The following is a 16,547-nucleotide window of genomic DNA, read 5'->3' on the forward strand; positions in this document are numbered from 1 at the left end:
CTTATGCTACAGTTGGAGAAAGGCTTTTGATTATGAGCCTAGAACTGGGAGGCCTAGCTGAATTTATATAGTTTCTGTCACTTCAGCGTGAGGCTTCCCACAACGGAATAAAAAGCATGCAAGGCTGGCAATAGCTGAATCCAAGTTTCAGCCTCTTTCCCTATTGATACCTAGTACTTTCCGATGGACACACAATACAAGGCTTAGAATAGAATATTACATATTTTTGTCATTTTTTATCTACTAATAGGAGATGGATTCTGGTTAGAAGACCACACCAAAAATTATCCTTGGACAAGCGCCTAGGTCACATAAACATAGCCTGGTCTCATAAAACGACGCCCCTGACCACTATATGCTTGGATAGGGGCCTAAAAATGATCATTGGCTGACAGAAATGAGCTCTGAAATCTTGCCCTAGAGACCTGGACCTTCCGTTTGCGGTTGTTGTTGGGGCTTTGTGCAGATGTATTAGCCCATTCATCATAGCGTAAATAGACGAAAAGAAAAGAAAATACTTACTATAGAAATTTCCTCTTTCCCACTAACCAGGCCTAATTCAACTCGTTTTACATTTATCACAATGTCCGCATCCTTTGCGAAATTCTTGTCTCCTTACTGTTGGCTGACAGTTTTTCCGGAAACAACGCAGAATCCCGGCGTATTCATCTTTCTTTCGCAAGAAAAGGAGTAATATAAGGCCCAACACATAGTTTTTGATCTTGACCTAAGAGGCTATTAGCCATAAAGACGTCTTTAGAAGTAAGAAAGGAACTACCGTATGGAATGAAATTCTGAATAAGTGCAGAAATATATATGGGATAATTGGGCTACATACTGAATTTATAACTTCCCAGATCTCAGAGGCACAGGCAATTCAGATCCCCTTGCTATCAGCACAATACAACCTGATACTGGCCATTACATGCGTTAAAAGAAAAAGAAAAAAAAAGCTCTTCCTTTCCTCCGTTCATTGCCAGTCGCCTCATAGCGTGGCCATCCAATTGTTTACCGAGTTGTTGGTGGCGGAGGTGGTGCTCCTGGCTTTTTCACGCCTGTGGTGTCGTATGCGCCTCGGCCAGGCCTGCCTTTTCGAATGTTCCGAGTGGCCATTGCTTGCCTAGATAGTAAGCATTATTATCCAGAAACCCGTCACTATGCCCTGAGTCAAGTAAACTTTGCAGGCTGGCTAGTCTTATGCCGCAGAGCCAGCCACAGTACGGCCAAGGGCTCATCCTAATCAAACTAGATGCATGCGGAGTGTTCCAGGCCATCAATAAGCTAATGCTGCGAGATGGAACTTTTACTAAACCACTAGTACAGGGTAGCATTGTGTCTTATCATATACGTTTCCCACTGCAGTAAGCTCTAGCAATCCCTGTCTCTTTTCGAAACCTCCTCTCCCTTGTTATTTCCAGGCACTCCGGGCATCTCTTATGACCATATTCATTATAACAGACACTCCCATAGATTACTCCAGTGCCTCTTCTGCATGCACAGCAAAATCCTCTCAGATACATATGAGGACTTCGTTCCACCCAGCTATTATTCGAGCCATCTCAAGCCCTCTGATCTATTATAGACTGTAACATTATAACTATAATACCTGCAGTCCTCATGCCATAAGCTTTTAAATTATGTCTTGTGTGTGAAGGGGTTCCCCTTACTACTAGTTAACAAATGGCACACTCTTCTGATAACAGTGCTCTAAGAAATATAGAGCAAACTCTAATTAATATGCGAATAAGGAGAAACAGTAGCCAATTCGAGGTCTGGAAAGTATCTTTCCTTAAAGAACGGACGTAGAAAAGATAATATAAGGAAAAGTCCTAATGGCACAAGCACGAGTAATATACTGGTGAAGAGAAGAGTGTTCATGGTTATCGGTAATGTGCATATTCTTTGACAGAATACTTGCGCCTATTTATGTTGTTTATTGCTTGCCTACTAATCTTACCATGCATTCGGATAGCAACAGGACTAATAAAAACATAATCCTAGCTCGAGCTTTCCGTATGATGTACATAGCGATTCAAGGCATATCAGTCTTCCAGCCCCCCGCCACACGCCAAGAATCAAATATAGAATAGCGAAAAGAGTTGAACTTCCAGTTTCATTCTCTCTTTGTCCTTATCCACCATTCCAGCTATTAGGGTAAGCGTTCTAGGGATTGTGTGGCTGCATATCTTTGGTCATGGATTATTGCTGTGGCACTAAGATTACACCCTTGCCAGTCCCGAGCACTCTCATCATTTCCCATGTACTACATCAAGAACAATGCCAGTCACGCTCTTGCATACACAGTAAAATCAAAATCCTCATACAGAAACTTTAAACCAATCACCTCACCTTAGATCAAAATCACGCTCAAGTTTCGTCTATAGTACTTTTATTTTTACAGATTCCAGCTAGATTTCAAGAAGCTTCCGGTATTCTAAAAATAAATAATAGGCATTAATCTTTTCCGGATATAACACTAAATATATATTCTCAGGATATCTTTGGAACTAAGCTAAAAATAAAATATAGAATTAGCCTCTTTTTATCTCCTATCCTTTGTAGTCTCTAAAAATAGATATTCCGGTCTTCTCGGCTTTAATGATGTCTAGTGCCGGTTATTTTATATTAAATAGGCGTGGTGTCTGCTAGGTAGCATTACTCGCCAATATTAATAGAATAGATTACTTGATTTTAATAATATCTATCAGCTATTATATTAGCTGGCCTGATTAAAATATTAGTAGAATATTCTTGTATTTTATAACAATTTCTTTAGTCGCCTCGAGGGCTGTTAGTCTTGTGTTATCTAAGGTGGAAATAAGGGCTTTTTAGGATTTGACAAGGCTCATAATACAGAATATATTAATAAAAGATAAAATTACTTTAGATAAAAGTAATAAAAAGATAGATTGGCCAGAGCCAAGTTATAATAAGAATATAAAATAAGACTAATATTTTTATAGCTAATATCTTTTCTATATCCTAGTTATAGACTTCCAATTATCAAGATTAATAAATAAAGTTAATTATATAACAGAGAAGAGATCCTTTTAATATCTAAATCTTAGGATTTTATACCGCGGAAATCTTTATATAATCCTTGGTCTCCATTTTCAATTATTATACACTAATTATCTATTATACAGATTTCGTACCGATCATCTCATTACAGTCTAAACTGATGTTCTTGTAAAGAGTTACCATGCTCTATAATACACCAGCATTCTTTCCATGCAGGTCAAAGCCCACCAGCAGGTGCTTGTTAAGTGGGTCACCGACAGGGATTTAGTTTATACTGATTTGGCTGGTATGGGCCTTCATCTAGCTTCTAGGCATCTCAATTCCATTTTATAGTTTTTAGATAGATAGACAGAGCTCTTAAGTAGCAAGAGTTTAAAGCCAGTAATTAGTATATCAGGATCGGAAATTTAAAGAGACTATGCTTGATTTATCTTGAAATAGGATTATAAACTGTACTACCTCCAAACAGTTTTACATACTTTAAAAAAGGTTTATATACATACACCTGCCGGCCCGGTATGTTAGTGCTATTTATATTTTTACTATATAAGACTATGGTAATACCGTGTCATTAGTTCCTTGGAACTATGAGGATATATTAATTTTATAGATTAAGGCCCTTAGTAAGAGGAAAGCTAGATTACAAGATAAATAGTCAAAGTTAACTTAATTTTCCGAATACTCAAATATATCAATAATTACCTCTATAGTTATATATATATTTAAACTATAGCTGTAGTCACAACAGTTAGTACAGACTTTAATATACAGTTTTTCTAGTTTTAGCCTTTTTAGTTAAACCAGGACTAGATTATTTTCCCATAAGACTCTTCCAGTCTTTCCCACGTATAAAGTAGCTTGTTCCTATTGCTTTTCCTTGCTTCTGGCATAAGCATCATCACTTAAATTAACTTAAGCATTTTTATAAAGCTTTTTTGCATAATTATTTTGGCAGGTTATAGATTTATTAAACACTATTATAAAATAATATATCTCCCCACTAGTAAGCGGCTATCTCTTATAAAGGTCCCACATAATTCTAATAAGTAGGCGTGCTATAGGAATGTAAAACCAATACTTATTATTAGTTTCAGTATAGCAAAATACTGCAGAATATTAGATCTGTCAAGAATCAATAGAATAATTTAACTTACGCTGCTTAACCTCCATACTTTATAAAATAGACTATATATTTACTAGCTCTTTCTTGTTGACTTAACTGTAATATTAAAGCATGGAAATAATTATAGGAGCAGGGACAATTATATCTAATAAAATTAGAAAGGAATATCGCTTTTTTTAATAAATTATTAAGCTAGTTTGGTACCGACATACGTTATTATAGACTAATTATATTTATCCAAATCTGGACGACTTATTCCACGCGGAACAAGTTATCCACATTCAGCCTAATATATATTCAATAGACAGTATTCACACTTATCCAAATCTGGAAGACTTAATCTATATAAACTAAATCATCTATATTCAGTCTAGTGGCCCCAGTGCTTATTTCTAGCCAATAAAGTAAGTATGCCCTTAAATATTTAATATAATATTTTAAGATACCAAGACAGCAGCTGATAGCCCGGAGTGTAAACCTATTATTAATAAATATAAATATTTCTCTGAAAGCTATAATTGGTCTTGTTAAGTCCTTTACTCTAAAAATTAAAACATAAGATAAAAGCCGGCTTTTTATCTCTTGTTTGTTATTTGTTACTTTATACTTATGTTGACTCCCACTACTTATAATATTATATGCACGAATAATCATTACAACTAAAGATTAGTTATAATATAGATTTTCATGCATCAGGCTTTAATAGTATTTAAATATATAACTGGGAGGACAGTTTTTATCAAAACTGTGGCTGCCCTACTGGCCATAGAAGGCTTAGGCCTGGATTATGTCTTTAAGGTAATTATACTGTTAATATAACTAATCTATAACAGAACACTATTATTATTTAGATACCTAGAAAGTATACCCGCCATAAATACCCAAGTCCTTCAAGTTTATAGGAGAACTATCCCTAGTTAATCTCTCTGTTAAGTAAAACATGTTTAATAGCATATTTATGTTGAAATTATCAGAGAAAAACAAGATAAAATACTATACTTTTATGTTTTGCCTTAGAGTAATCTAAGATCTATTACTTCGGAGATATAGGGGCTTTTTCTGTTGGTTATCTTTTGGCACTTTTATTACTAATTAAGGCTTGTGTGGGATCACTTCCCTGTATTTAAGAACGCGAAATATAATATAAAAGGTTATTTTTAAAAATAATCAGACCCAGTTTATTATATATAAGAGTAAAAGGCAAAATAATAATACCTCCAACATCTAAAAACTTAATATATACTAATCAATTTATTAATCAGGAGGTTAGTTCCAAGTCTCGGCAATAAAAAGCCCTTATTTAGAGGCGCGGGCAGGAGTATAAAAGTTAATATTATGTTCTGACGCTATTAGGTTTAATTAATCTTTGCTATAGTGTTATTTTACTACTAATATATCCTTTATGGTGTTTTTATTATTTTGTATATTACTGAGGTCTGGATTAATAACTGGCTATTAATTTATAAGGATTATAGTCTGCTAATGATTCTGTGACCAAGATCTCTTAAAAAAATTTAATTCGCGCCGCTAGGTGACCCCGCACATTTGATATTAATGCACGCTCTTGGTATAATAGGATTTGTACTTTTAATCTTTAATGCTAATTCCGCATTAACTGATATATTATATTTTCAAGATTTCACTGCCCTTGGAGCTTTATAATAAGACTTATTAACTCTAAAATAGCACTGGAGGTATTTTCTAAGGTATGTAATATTATTATTAAAACTAAAGAGCTTTTATAACTTGCCAGTTAGTAAGAGGTTTGTTGATATGCCCTTAACTATATAGCTGCTAAGTAAAACAGTTTATAGAATACCTCTGAAAACTCTGGAAGAAACTACTAAAGAGTATAAAAAACAAAATTAACAAAAGACACTAACCTTATTAAATAAACTTCCCGCAAAAAATTATCATTCCAGTAGAGGATCAGGCTAATATTGCCTAATAAATAAAGAACCGCAACTGCATTTTTAATAAAAATAATAATAATAATAAAAATATTATATTTAACAGATACTGCCTGATCTCCAGACTTTATAAAGTAGTTGTTCAGGCTAAATTATGCCTTTCTAAGAACAACTTATGTCTAAGATTCTTTAAAGTTTTATTTTTTCACCTAAAAGACAGGTTTGGCGTTAGGAACTTCTAGGATAATATTATTAATATAATTTTAAAGCTTATATATTTAATTATTAATATTAGCAGTGATCAAATTGCACAAAATATTATATTATAGGCAAATATTAGTAAGAAGTATAACGGACTTTGTTAGGATCTGGTAAAACAACCGGATAGCCAGCGTCCTGGGAATGAAAACTAATCTATTATTAAAAACTTAAATATAGTTAATATTAATGGCTTAAATAAAGGCGACTATAAAAGCTACATATATCTCAGGCCTTTATTTTATTTGCCTTCTGACGTTATAGAGAGATCGTGAGACTTATTAATCTTCCTCTATATACTTTGTGATAGATTAATACCCACTAGCTTGAAGAATATACCGTATAGCAGAGAATATAAAGACCAGAAGATCAAAATATTTATTAGCCGGGGGATTTTAGAGGTTAACAATAAAGTCATTATAGATATATTAGTAGGCTATTTATTTAGTGATATATGGGTGGAAATAAAAGCTGTTATAAAGAATCACTCTTTTTACATGATTGATAGTACATATACCTTCCTGCCAGAGGGAACTGTTACTGATTATATTATCCTAAGAGTGGCGCCAACACTCTTTGCACATACTTAATAGTAGGTGTATCTTCCTGTCTGAATGAGCCTATTACTGATCATGCTCTCCGCTAGAATAGCGCCAGCAAAAGCTAATGCCAGTATTTCAAGTACGAGGGGCAGTTGCGCGAGGACTATCCACAACAACAGCAAACTCGTACGAAGATATTATCTCGCCATTAAGTGCTAGTGCTATATCCAATGATGAAGAGTTGATTATATCTGAATCCAGCCAACATGCCCTTTCTGATACCTTGCTTGCTACCCAGAGTCACAGTTCGTCTCTAATAACAGAACAGTCTTAACAGTCTTAATCTCCAGACTCTGTTTATTAAGGAGATATTCCACAACTTACTACCTGGGATATTAATATATTATTAGAAGCTGCCTATCCTCAAAATAACTTATTAGTAGCAACTTACTCCAGAGAACGTTCCCCGTATAATCTAGACTCTAGTATAGACCAGGGCGTGTTTAATCTGGAATAATATAGCCTTAACAGCTTTTATTACTTTAATATTGATGAGCACGGGTAATCTAGATATTACTATTTTAATCTAATATTATTCGGGATAGAAATAATACCTTTAGACAATACAGGATGCAGTATTCCTTATCCGGACTAATATGGCCTTAATGGCTTTCATCACTTTGATATTAATGAGCACAGGCAACCCGGGTATTACCATTTTGATCCAACATTATTCAGGATAGAAACAATACCTCTAGATAATGCAGGATACAGTATTCCTCATCCGGACCAATATGGCCTTAACAGCTTTCATCACTTTGATGTTGATAAGCATAGGCAACCCGGGTATTACCATTTTAATCTAACATTATTCAGGCTAAATATTATACCAGACAAGCAGCCTATTACTCTTATAAGTATATATTAAAGCAATAATTTGATTCTGACTAGTCGGTATAACATAATATCTGGTTTAATAGGGTCTATTCTCTCTGCTCCTTAGGTCAATGAATCTGCTTGGACTTTGAATATTATATCCCATCTTCTATATAGTTATGCGCACGATAGTCCTTTTCTGTAATATCTTTTTCTTATAAAAATACAGAATATACTATCTCTTTAGCAGGATCAGTCTGCTAAAAGATATTTACTTTGCTAGAAGCTTAACTAGGGCTTGATGTTTTGACTGTCAATTATTTAATTTAATTTTATAATATCTAGGTATGGTGCATAATAGTGATTAATATATCTATATAGAAGATTAGCCATATACATAGCACTATAAAATTGAGTGTACAATGGTCACCCTTATATAAATATAATAAATATAATAACTGCATCCGGGTCAATCTCAATCTTATTATTAGTAATAGTATAATTACTATAATATATCTCCCCTCCAGGATTTAGGAATACTTTATCTGACAGAATAATGAGATATTAAGTTACTTTTTTTAAAATAACTGTTGGCTTTAGGAATTTTATCACCGCAATCTTACTGTTCTAATTCCAAAGTAAGATATAGTTCTTTGATATTATATAAGATTATATACTTTTGGGAAGTTTATCTCATGTCTTAAGTCTGAAACCTTGTGTATAAGTAGTCTTGTTTTATATATTATTTTGTTATCTATTTTAGAAAGTATTATCCTGTTCTCTTTGCTTTCCGGATTATTATTTATATCTGTTATTATAGCAGATATCTCTTTAAGAATACTCTTCGCCAAATCTCTAAGTTAGTTACCTATATTTTATTAAATAAATATTTTAATCTGAAGGTAGCAGACCAGTGGCTAGAAAAATGATAGTTTTAGTTTTATTATATCTTAAAATTAAAAAAAAAGAGTAAGTAGGGCTTATAATATTTAACTATATCAAGAAATATTTGTAATAAGTTTTTGTGTCGTCCTTTCGGAAGGATAATAAGGGGTATAAAACTGTTTTGGAGCCTAACGGGTAAATCTTATATAATAATATATATAATCCGGGACAAATAAGTATAAAATACAAACCAAGCAAATCCTTAGACAGCTGCCTCGTTGAATATAAAAAGGATAACCTGCCACCTATCCTATATCTATCCCTTGTGATTTATTATATCAGAGTTAACTGCTACCCTATGTTATTAAATCAGCTACTATATCTAATATTGCCTAAATTCGCGAGAAGATATTTGAAAAGCCTGAAGCATAGTAACTTGTGATTAAAGTATATATAGATTAACTAGATCCTTATAATTATTATGTTTTAGTAAAAAGATTTGTTAACAAAATCTTTCTAAACTAGAAGGAAAATAATCAAATTTATTTCCTCGCCATTAAAATCAGGGGAGATCACACCTTTATAATGGTTAATATCAACAACTTTAAGTATAATTTTAATACAGCACATAAAATAAAAATTATTCTCCTAGTCTATATTATTTAGTATAAGTAAAGAGGATAGTTTAATATAAAATAGTCTCAAGAAAATAAACCTCTTACTATTAAAATAGCTGAGCTTTATAATCTTAATAATTTCAATACTATAACACTTTTTTTTGCGAATTTTAACCAGCCTGTTATATATAACTAACCGCGTGATATCTCTATTAACTGCTAATATCTATGAGTTATATCTCTACTTAATAAACTTATTTAATCAACCTTAGCCAGTAGTAGCTATCAGCTTTTTAAGTAAAAATTAGTAATAACTGAAATAAAGAATAAAAAGGGCAGGAGCATAAAAAGATCCGGCGGGCGCGAGATAGGAGACTAAATTAATAGGAAGAGGCACAAGACATGATATAATATAATTAAATATTAGGATTTTATTAGTTAGATTAAGTAGTAGTCAGCGAAGGAGCTGTAGGATTATAATACCCCGACCCGGAAAATTTACCAGACAATACACGATATAGCTTTAGTATATTATACCTTTGACTAATAATAAGTATAAATAATAATATAAATTTAATAAAGTCCCCCGACTTTTTAGATTATAGTTAACTAGGTTAAAGTCTATTACTGACATAATATCTACCACAGTAGTTAATTAGTCCATATATGGTCCAGCCTCATCTAGACTAATCTTTCACTTTTTTGCTAATTACCTCTAATATATTAAAATACTATAAAAAATTTATAAAATACTTCTGAGAATATTAAGAGGCCTAAAGCCTATAGATATTAAGTAATAAGAGGTTAATATCGCTAACTTCTCGGTATTCATCAGGTATAGAAGTTGGTTCAAAAAAAAGGGATATTATTATGTCTTTTGACAGTAAATAGTACACAGAATCACTATACACACTCCTTCTAAAGGACTGGTACATAATGTACTAGCACATAAATAGTGCTGACTCCATATAAATCGGGGGAAAGAGGAGGCAGGTATTTTTTTAGTTATAATAATTATTGCGCTAGAAAATAAACATAAACCATACAGTATAATCACAATTATTATCTGTCCTATCAGCAAAAACAATCAGTATAATAAAGGATTTCCTACTATAGCTAGCTGATCAACATAGTCTTAAAATCAGTCCGAGAAAAACTTACTGCTTTCCTAGTCAGGCTGATTTTATTAAGTAAAATATACACCGCATCTGTTATCCTCCACTATATTTACTTTTCTGTCTAAATTCAGCTTTTATTCAGAGTATAAAGGCCAATAATAATCTACTAATATCTAGTAGCCTGAGCTTTATAACTGTCTATTTCCAGTCCAGGCTAATTTATTCGAGCATACTAATCTGGCCAGGCTATGCCTTACATCCCGAGATAAGGCAGGCGAAGTGATATATTATTTTCGCCATTAGTCGCCTATACTAGCTACCCTAGGGTGGTATCTTAGTATTATAGGGTCACATCGGCGAAGAGTAATAGAGCCTATAGCTAAAGGCATATTAATATAATAATAGCGCAGCACTCCAAGATCCAGGTAGTCTAATCATAGCTTATAACCCGCGAGATTAGCGTGGTCAGGAGAAAGACAGAGGCAAAAATAAAGGTGCAGAGCCGGCAACCAACAGAAAAAGGGAGAGAGATAAAATAGGCATCATACATAATATATAATCAGACTTTGTTAGGGCCTGCTGGGGGTTTGGACGGTCAGTCTCTTAAATACAGATAATTAAAAATATAAATATTAGAAAGGCTGTCAGGCAATATAATGCCTTAGATAAACAGATGCCCTAATAATAGCAACCGGTAGAACAAAATAAATAAAATATAACTAATTTCACCGAAAAAAAAAAGGGAGAGAGAAAAAAAGCAGAATATTCAGCTGAAGATCTGGTCTAAAATAATAGAATAGGGGAATTTAAAAGTAAAAATAACAAGAAACAGGCGCAGCTGTTATTTCTGATAAAAAAAAAAGAGGATAAGAGTAAAAGGCGCAAGCATCTTTAGTATAAATAAGACTAGGGATCGCGATCGCGTGGGTGTAATATATAGGAGGCAGAATAAGAGAAAAAAAAGAACTATAAGAAAAAAAGACCAAAAACAGCAAGGACAGTTTTAATATACTTAGAGGAGCGGACGGGCGGTAATAATAATATAATATATTAGGTGGTTATCCCAAAAAAGGTAAAACTAGCCGCATACAGTAATTCACAGGTCTGCCGTTTACAGAGTACATAAAGCTGCCCTTACCCTTAATGCTTGTATTAAAACAGATAGCTACAGAGGATATTGTATATAGCAAAAGATTAACACAGGCGCGAAGCAAGAATATCCTAATAGTATAGCCTCTCTTATTCGTGTCTCCTTGGTTTTCCAGACCGGGAGCTAGCCTTATAGTATAATCTGGTAAAATAATAGACTTAAAAGAATAATATACTTTGGCCTGGAAAGTAAGCTATAATCTTAAACTATAATATTATCTTTTTTTTCTTTAGCCGCACCAGCAGCGCATTCTTATCTAATATATATAGTTTTTATTTCCCTGGAATATCTGCTGTATAGGGCCGAGATAGTATATCCAGGATCGGGCACGAAAGTAAAGTTATATACTGGTTTAAGACCTAAGTTAGATTTGACTATAAGAAGAGCACTCCCGCGGACACCTTAAATAGTACTAAAATAATAATATAAAACAGGAATAAAGTATTCTAGAGCACCAGAAAGAGGCTTATTTAAAAATTTCTGTTTCTTTTTTTTCTGACCTAATTACTCTATATTATAAAAGATTATATTCTTATTTTAGTAGTTATTAGTATCTTAAGCTAAGCGAAGTCACTTTTTACATACTACTGCAGCGGCCCTTATACTTATCCGGATGGCTCCTTGCTTCTATAATAATAGTAATATAATTATAGCTATTAACAGATAACGCGCCGGGCTATTAAAACTTAGTATTATTTAAGCACCAGAATATTCAGGAGTAAAATATATAGTCAGCAAAAAAGACAAGCCAGATAGGCCTAACTTATTTTTAGTAATACCAGCAACTCTAGCTGGCTCTAGAGTATTATTTGCCCAGAGGCATAGATTCTTACTTAGGCTAAATATCTGATTAAGCTCTATATTCTTTTTACAATCACCAGGGTGTATATTACCAGAGGAATAAAGGCCTGTAATAAATAATTTCTGCTTGGCTAATTTTTATTCGGAATTACTTATTACAGATTAGTTACTAACAGTATTATTTGCTTGTTCGGGTGCAGGTATTAGCGCGGTCACATAGGGCACGTAAGAGAGTCAGGAAGTCTCTATTTTCTTTATATCAGGAACTGTGTCTACAAAAATAAAGTCAGACAGTAAAACATTAGTAGCCAGCTTCTATCGAATGTTGTGCCAACTTACCAGGTAAGCCATTTTCTCGCATACCAGGATGAATGCAGTCAAGATGGTTTGCCTCTGCAGGACATTGTACAGCACGGCGTCAAGAATGATCTTCTTGGTCACTTTTCGACTCCTGTTGTCGATTCGATCGCCGCGAGGAAGGCGAAAGCGTGACTTGACTGATTTTCCGCTTGTGGCCAGCGGTTTTATTTGTGTCAGAGCCGGATGAGTTAGGTGACTGCGAGCATGGTCGAGTCTCCCAAGGCGCACAATTGCTTTATTGACGCGTCAAAATTGTAAAATAAATACAAAGTACGCGGTTCGGGAAGAAAGTGGCCACTCAGTGTCCGATTACGTAAACTAGCGCCAACACATAAGCGAATCCCACGAAGCGAATCATTTCGACTTCAGCGACGACGAGATCTTTTCATCAAACACCACGACAAGCAACTTGAGTGACTAAAACCTGCTGAAATCTAACTGCTAAAGCAAAATGGCAGGCACAATTAGCATATATGACCTTATCATAGTTGGTCACGGCGTGGCCGGTCTAGCCGCCATAGTATCAGCGGCGGAACTCGCTCCAGCAGCTCAGATTGCCGTACTAGAGCGCGCGCCTAAGGATGCCAGCGGGGGCAACACGCGTTATAGCCCGGCCAACATGCGCATGCGATCTGTTAATAAGATATCGCCTGGTTTCATGGATAATATAATAACCATCAGTGGCGTAGACGGCGACCGCGCCTATTTCGAAAAGTTGGCCGACCAGACACCGCAGGCCGTCCAGTGGCTCGAGAGACAAGGTGTACAATTTCATGCCATAGACTATTTCTTGAAATCATGGCCAAATAGGATTCAGCCCGTCAGCAAAGGTACCACCATAATCAAAGCACTGCAGCGATCTGCCAGGGTAAAAGGCATCCAGCTGGTGTACGAATGCCGCGCCAAGCAACTGCACCTTGGGAAAGAAGAGACCACTATCAAGGCAGCAGACGGGCGGCGATTCATTACCAAATCCGTTATTCTCGCCAGCAATAGATTTTAAGGTAATCCAGACCTCCTGCATACCTATTTCGGGACCGGTGCAGAATCTCTACGACCGATATCTCCAGGCACGCGGTGGAACACAGGTGATAGGATCTAAATGGCGCTGAATAACGGAGCTGCGGTAAATAAAAATTGGAATAACATACATAACAAAATAATTAATCCGCGCAGCGATATGCCTGCACCGCTCGTGCTCGTCTATCCTTATAGTATTATAATAAATTACAACAGAAAGCAATTTATTAATAAGAGCGCAGAGCTCATCCATAACACCTGGGAATAACTTTCACGAACTATCCACTTTAATATTCCAGGCCAGTCAGCCTGGGTAGTTTGCAATTCAAGACTCTCTAAGGTGGAAGGCTATGAAGCAACCATTCGCACCAACATCCCGCCTCTTACAGCAGACACAGTATCTGGCCTAGCAGTCTAGATAAAGGTGCCAGAACAGGCGCTCTTAAATATAATCTTAAGCTATAACACAGCTTGTGACACAGACATATCCTGTTTTTCTGCTAGCCATCTTGATGGCCTTATAACTAGGCTTAGCTTAGAACCTCCAAAATCAAACTAGGCCCGCCCGCTCAACACTCCGCCGTATTTAGCTTTTCCTTTAGCCGCTGCTATTATATACACTTTTAGTGGACTTACGACTGACACAGAAACGCGAGTATTAACCCAGCAAGGCACCATTCCTAACCTCTACGCCGCAGGTGAGGTTACCGGCCATTTCCATAACACCGCGCCAAATACTGTTGCTGTTTTACGCGCGCTTATCTTTGGGCGCATTGCTAGGCTCAATGTAATAAGCTCGAAGTAGATAGTAGGTTTAGTAGACAGTAGAGATATATGCATTAAGCAATCTTTTAACTTAGCATAACCTCATAGCTGGCTTGTGTGAACCCCTTGTCGAGCTCTGAAACACACAAGATTATGAAATTCTAGATATACAGTTTAAGTTTCCAGGTACAACCAAGACATTCCTCAGGAATAATTAGTGATTTTCCATCTTATTCATTGCACGTTCTGGTTCGAATACTATTGTACAGTTTAGGGTGTTTGACTGACGGCAAAGCGAATTGTACGTGAAAGCTATTATTTGATAAAAAACATCATTACGTGAATGTGGACAATCAGTTGGAATGACCGAGGCGCAGGGAAACAAATCACGAGGGTCACCACAGGCAAAGAACGCGTCTAGGCTGGCATATATAAATGTGCCACCTCCATCCAGTTTACTCTTTTGTGCCGTTTTTTTTCAGTCTACATTTCTCTCTATACCACGAGAAGCAAAGGGGTCATTTAGGTGCTAAAAACTCACCTGACTGGAAGAGAGTATTTCCCGCTCTAGGTACCCAATTATCCTGTTAGACAGAAAGCCCACCCTCGCTGGCCTTAGAGTATCCGTAATCTACGCGAAACCGTGATTTGCTGATATAAGTCGATTAGATCGAACATCAGATCTAGTCACCTTTAAGCTACCGCTTCCTCCTTCTAATTACTTTGACGTATAAAAGTTGACCAGATTACCAAGCTCTTTCTGCAGACAGAGAAAAAGCGGAGGCAGACATTGTCTTACTCAATAAGCGGGATAACATCCGACATAGGACTGAGTAGACTGCCTAGCACAATAGCCGGAGCTCTACAGGCCCGTCTATAACCAGGTGCAGCTGGCATCAGGGGGAACACCGAATTTATTCCCATATTTGCATAAGCTAGATGTTCCTATTTCGTTGATAATAGCAAACTGATTCTCGCTATCGTGATCAAATTTTATGTAATACACAAATAATAAAAAAGCTGATTCAATGTGATGCTTCAGAAACAATGTAATAGAGTATCATATACTAGTCCAAAATATCACAATAAGAGCCCCACCGCTTGACAATCTGGAGTAAGGAAACCCACAGGACTTTCTCAGTTAAGCTACCAGATATATAGTATATTTATTTACATGTCTCTCTTTCCCAAACTCTCAAAATTCCTTATTAGATTCTGGTGCTAACTTCAAATATTTATAGATCACATGACTAACATCAACCTCTGTGAAAGCATGTGTGATTACTCTATACTTGCATTAAAACAGCTGACTGCGGGAGAGTCTCAATAGGCATACACCAAAAAACATCCCGAGAGCATAGCCTGTCATACGCGTCTCCTCGGTTTTCCAGACCGAGAGCTGGCCTTATTACGTAATTTGGTTAAATAGTAAACTTAGAGTAATGACATATTTCAGCCTGGGAAGTGAGCCGCAATCTCAGACTATAGCATTGCCTTCCTTTCTTTTAGCCATACTAGCAGCGCATTCTTGTCCGATAAATACAGTTTTTGTTTTCCTGCAGTATCTATTATGCGGGATTAAGATAATATCAGACTAGGATCAGATATAAAAGTAAAGTAATAAGCTGGCTTGAGGCTAGAATTAGATTCGACTGTGAGGAGCATACTCCCGCGGATACCCTAGATACTACCAGAACAATAGCATAAAACGGGAATAGAATAGTCTGAGGGGCTAGAAGATGGCCTGATTAAAGATTTCCGTTTCTTCCTTTTCTAACTTAGTTATTCTGTCCCATAGGTTACGTTCCCATCTTGGTAGCTGCCGGTACCTCAACCAGAACAGAGTCACTTATTACATACTGCTACAGCAGCCCTTGTGCTTCTCCTGGCAGCCCCTTGTTTCCAGGACAGTAGCGGTACAACAACAGCTATCAACAGGTAGCGCACCGGGCTACCAGAACTCAGCGTTATTCAAACACCAGAAAATTCTGTAGCAAAGTACACAGTTAGTAAAGGGGACAAACCAGATAGGCCTAACTTATCCTCAGCAGTACCAGAATCTCTAGTCCGCTCAAGAGTATTATTTACCCTAGGGCATGGG

At 35.8% G+C, this 16,547-nt stretch overlaps 2 protein-coding genes across 2 annotated transcripts; both read left to right on the forward strand.

Annotated features, from left to right (window-relative positions):
• Positions 1 to 13,112: 13,112 nt before the first annotated feature.
• P170DRAFT_427662 (uncharacterized protein) lies at positions 13,113 to 13,664 on the forward strand (the record flags this gene model as incomplete). Its single annotated transcript, XM_024847789.1, has 1 exon — positions 13,113 to 13,664. One exon carries the CDS (start codon positions 13,113 to 13,115, stop codon positions 13,662 to 13,664), a length of 552 nt encoding a protein of 183 aa, XP_024701636.1.
• A 576-nt stretch (positions 13,665 to 14,240) lies between these two features.
• P170DRAFT_314894 (uncharacterized protein) lies at positions 14,241 to 14,405 on the forward strand (the record flags this gene model as incomplete). The annotated part of the gene is made up of 1 exon (XM_024843278.1): positions 14,241 to 14,405. A coding segment is annotated over one exon (165 nt), but the record flags the coding sequence as incomplete, so codon positions are not given.
• Positions 14,406 to 16,547: the final 2,142 nt, after the last annotated feature.

The sequence above is a fragment of the Aspergillus steynii genome (assembly GCF_002849105.1).
Source record: "Aspergillus steynii IBT 23096 chromosome Unknown P170scaffold_6, whole genome shotgun sequence".
Lineage (NCBI taxonomy): Eukaryota > Fungi > Ascomycota > Eurotiomycetes > Eurotiales > Aspergillaceae > Aspergillus > Aspergillus steynii.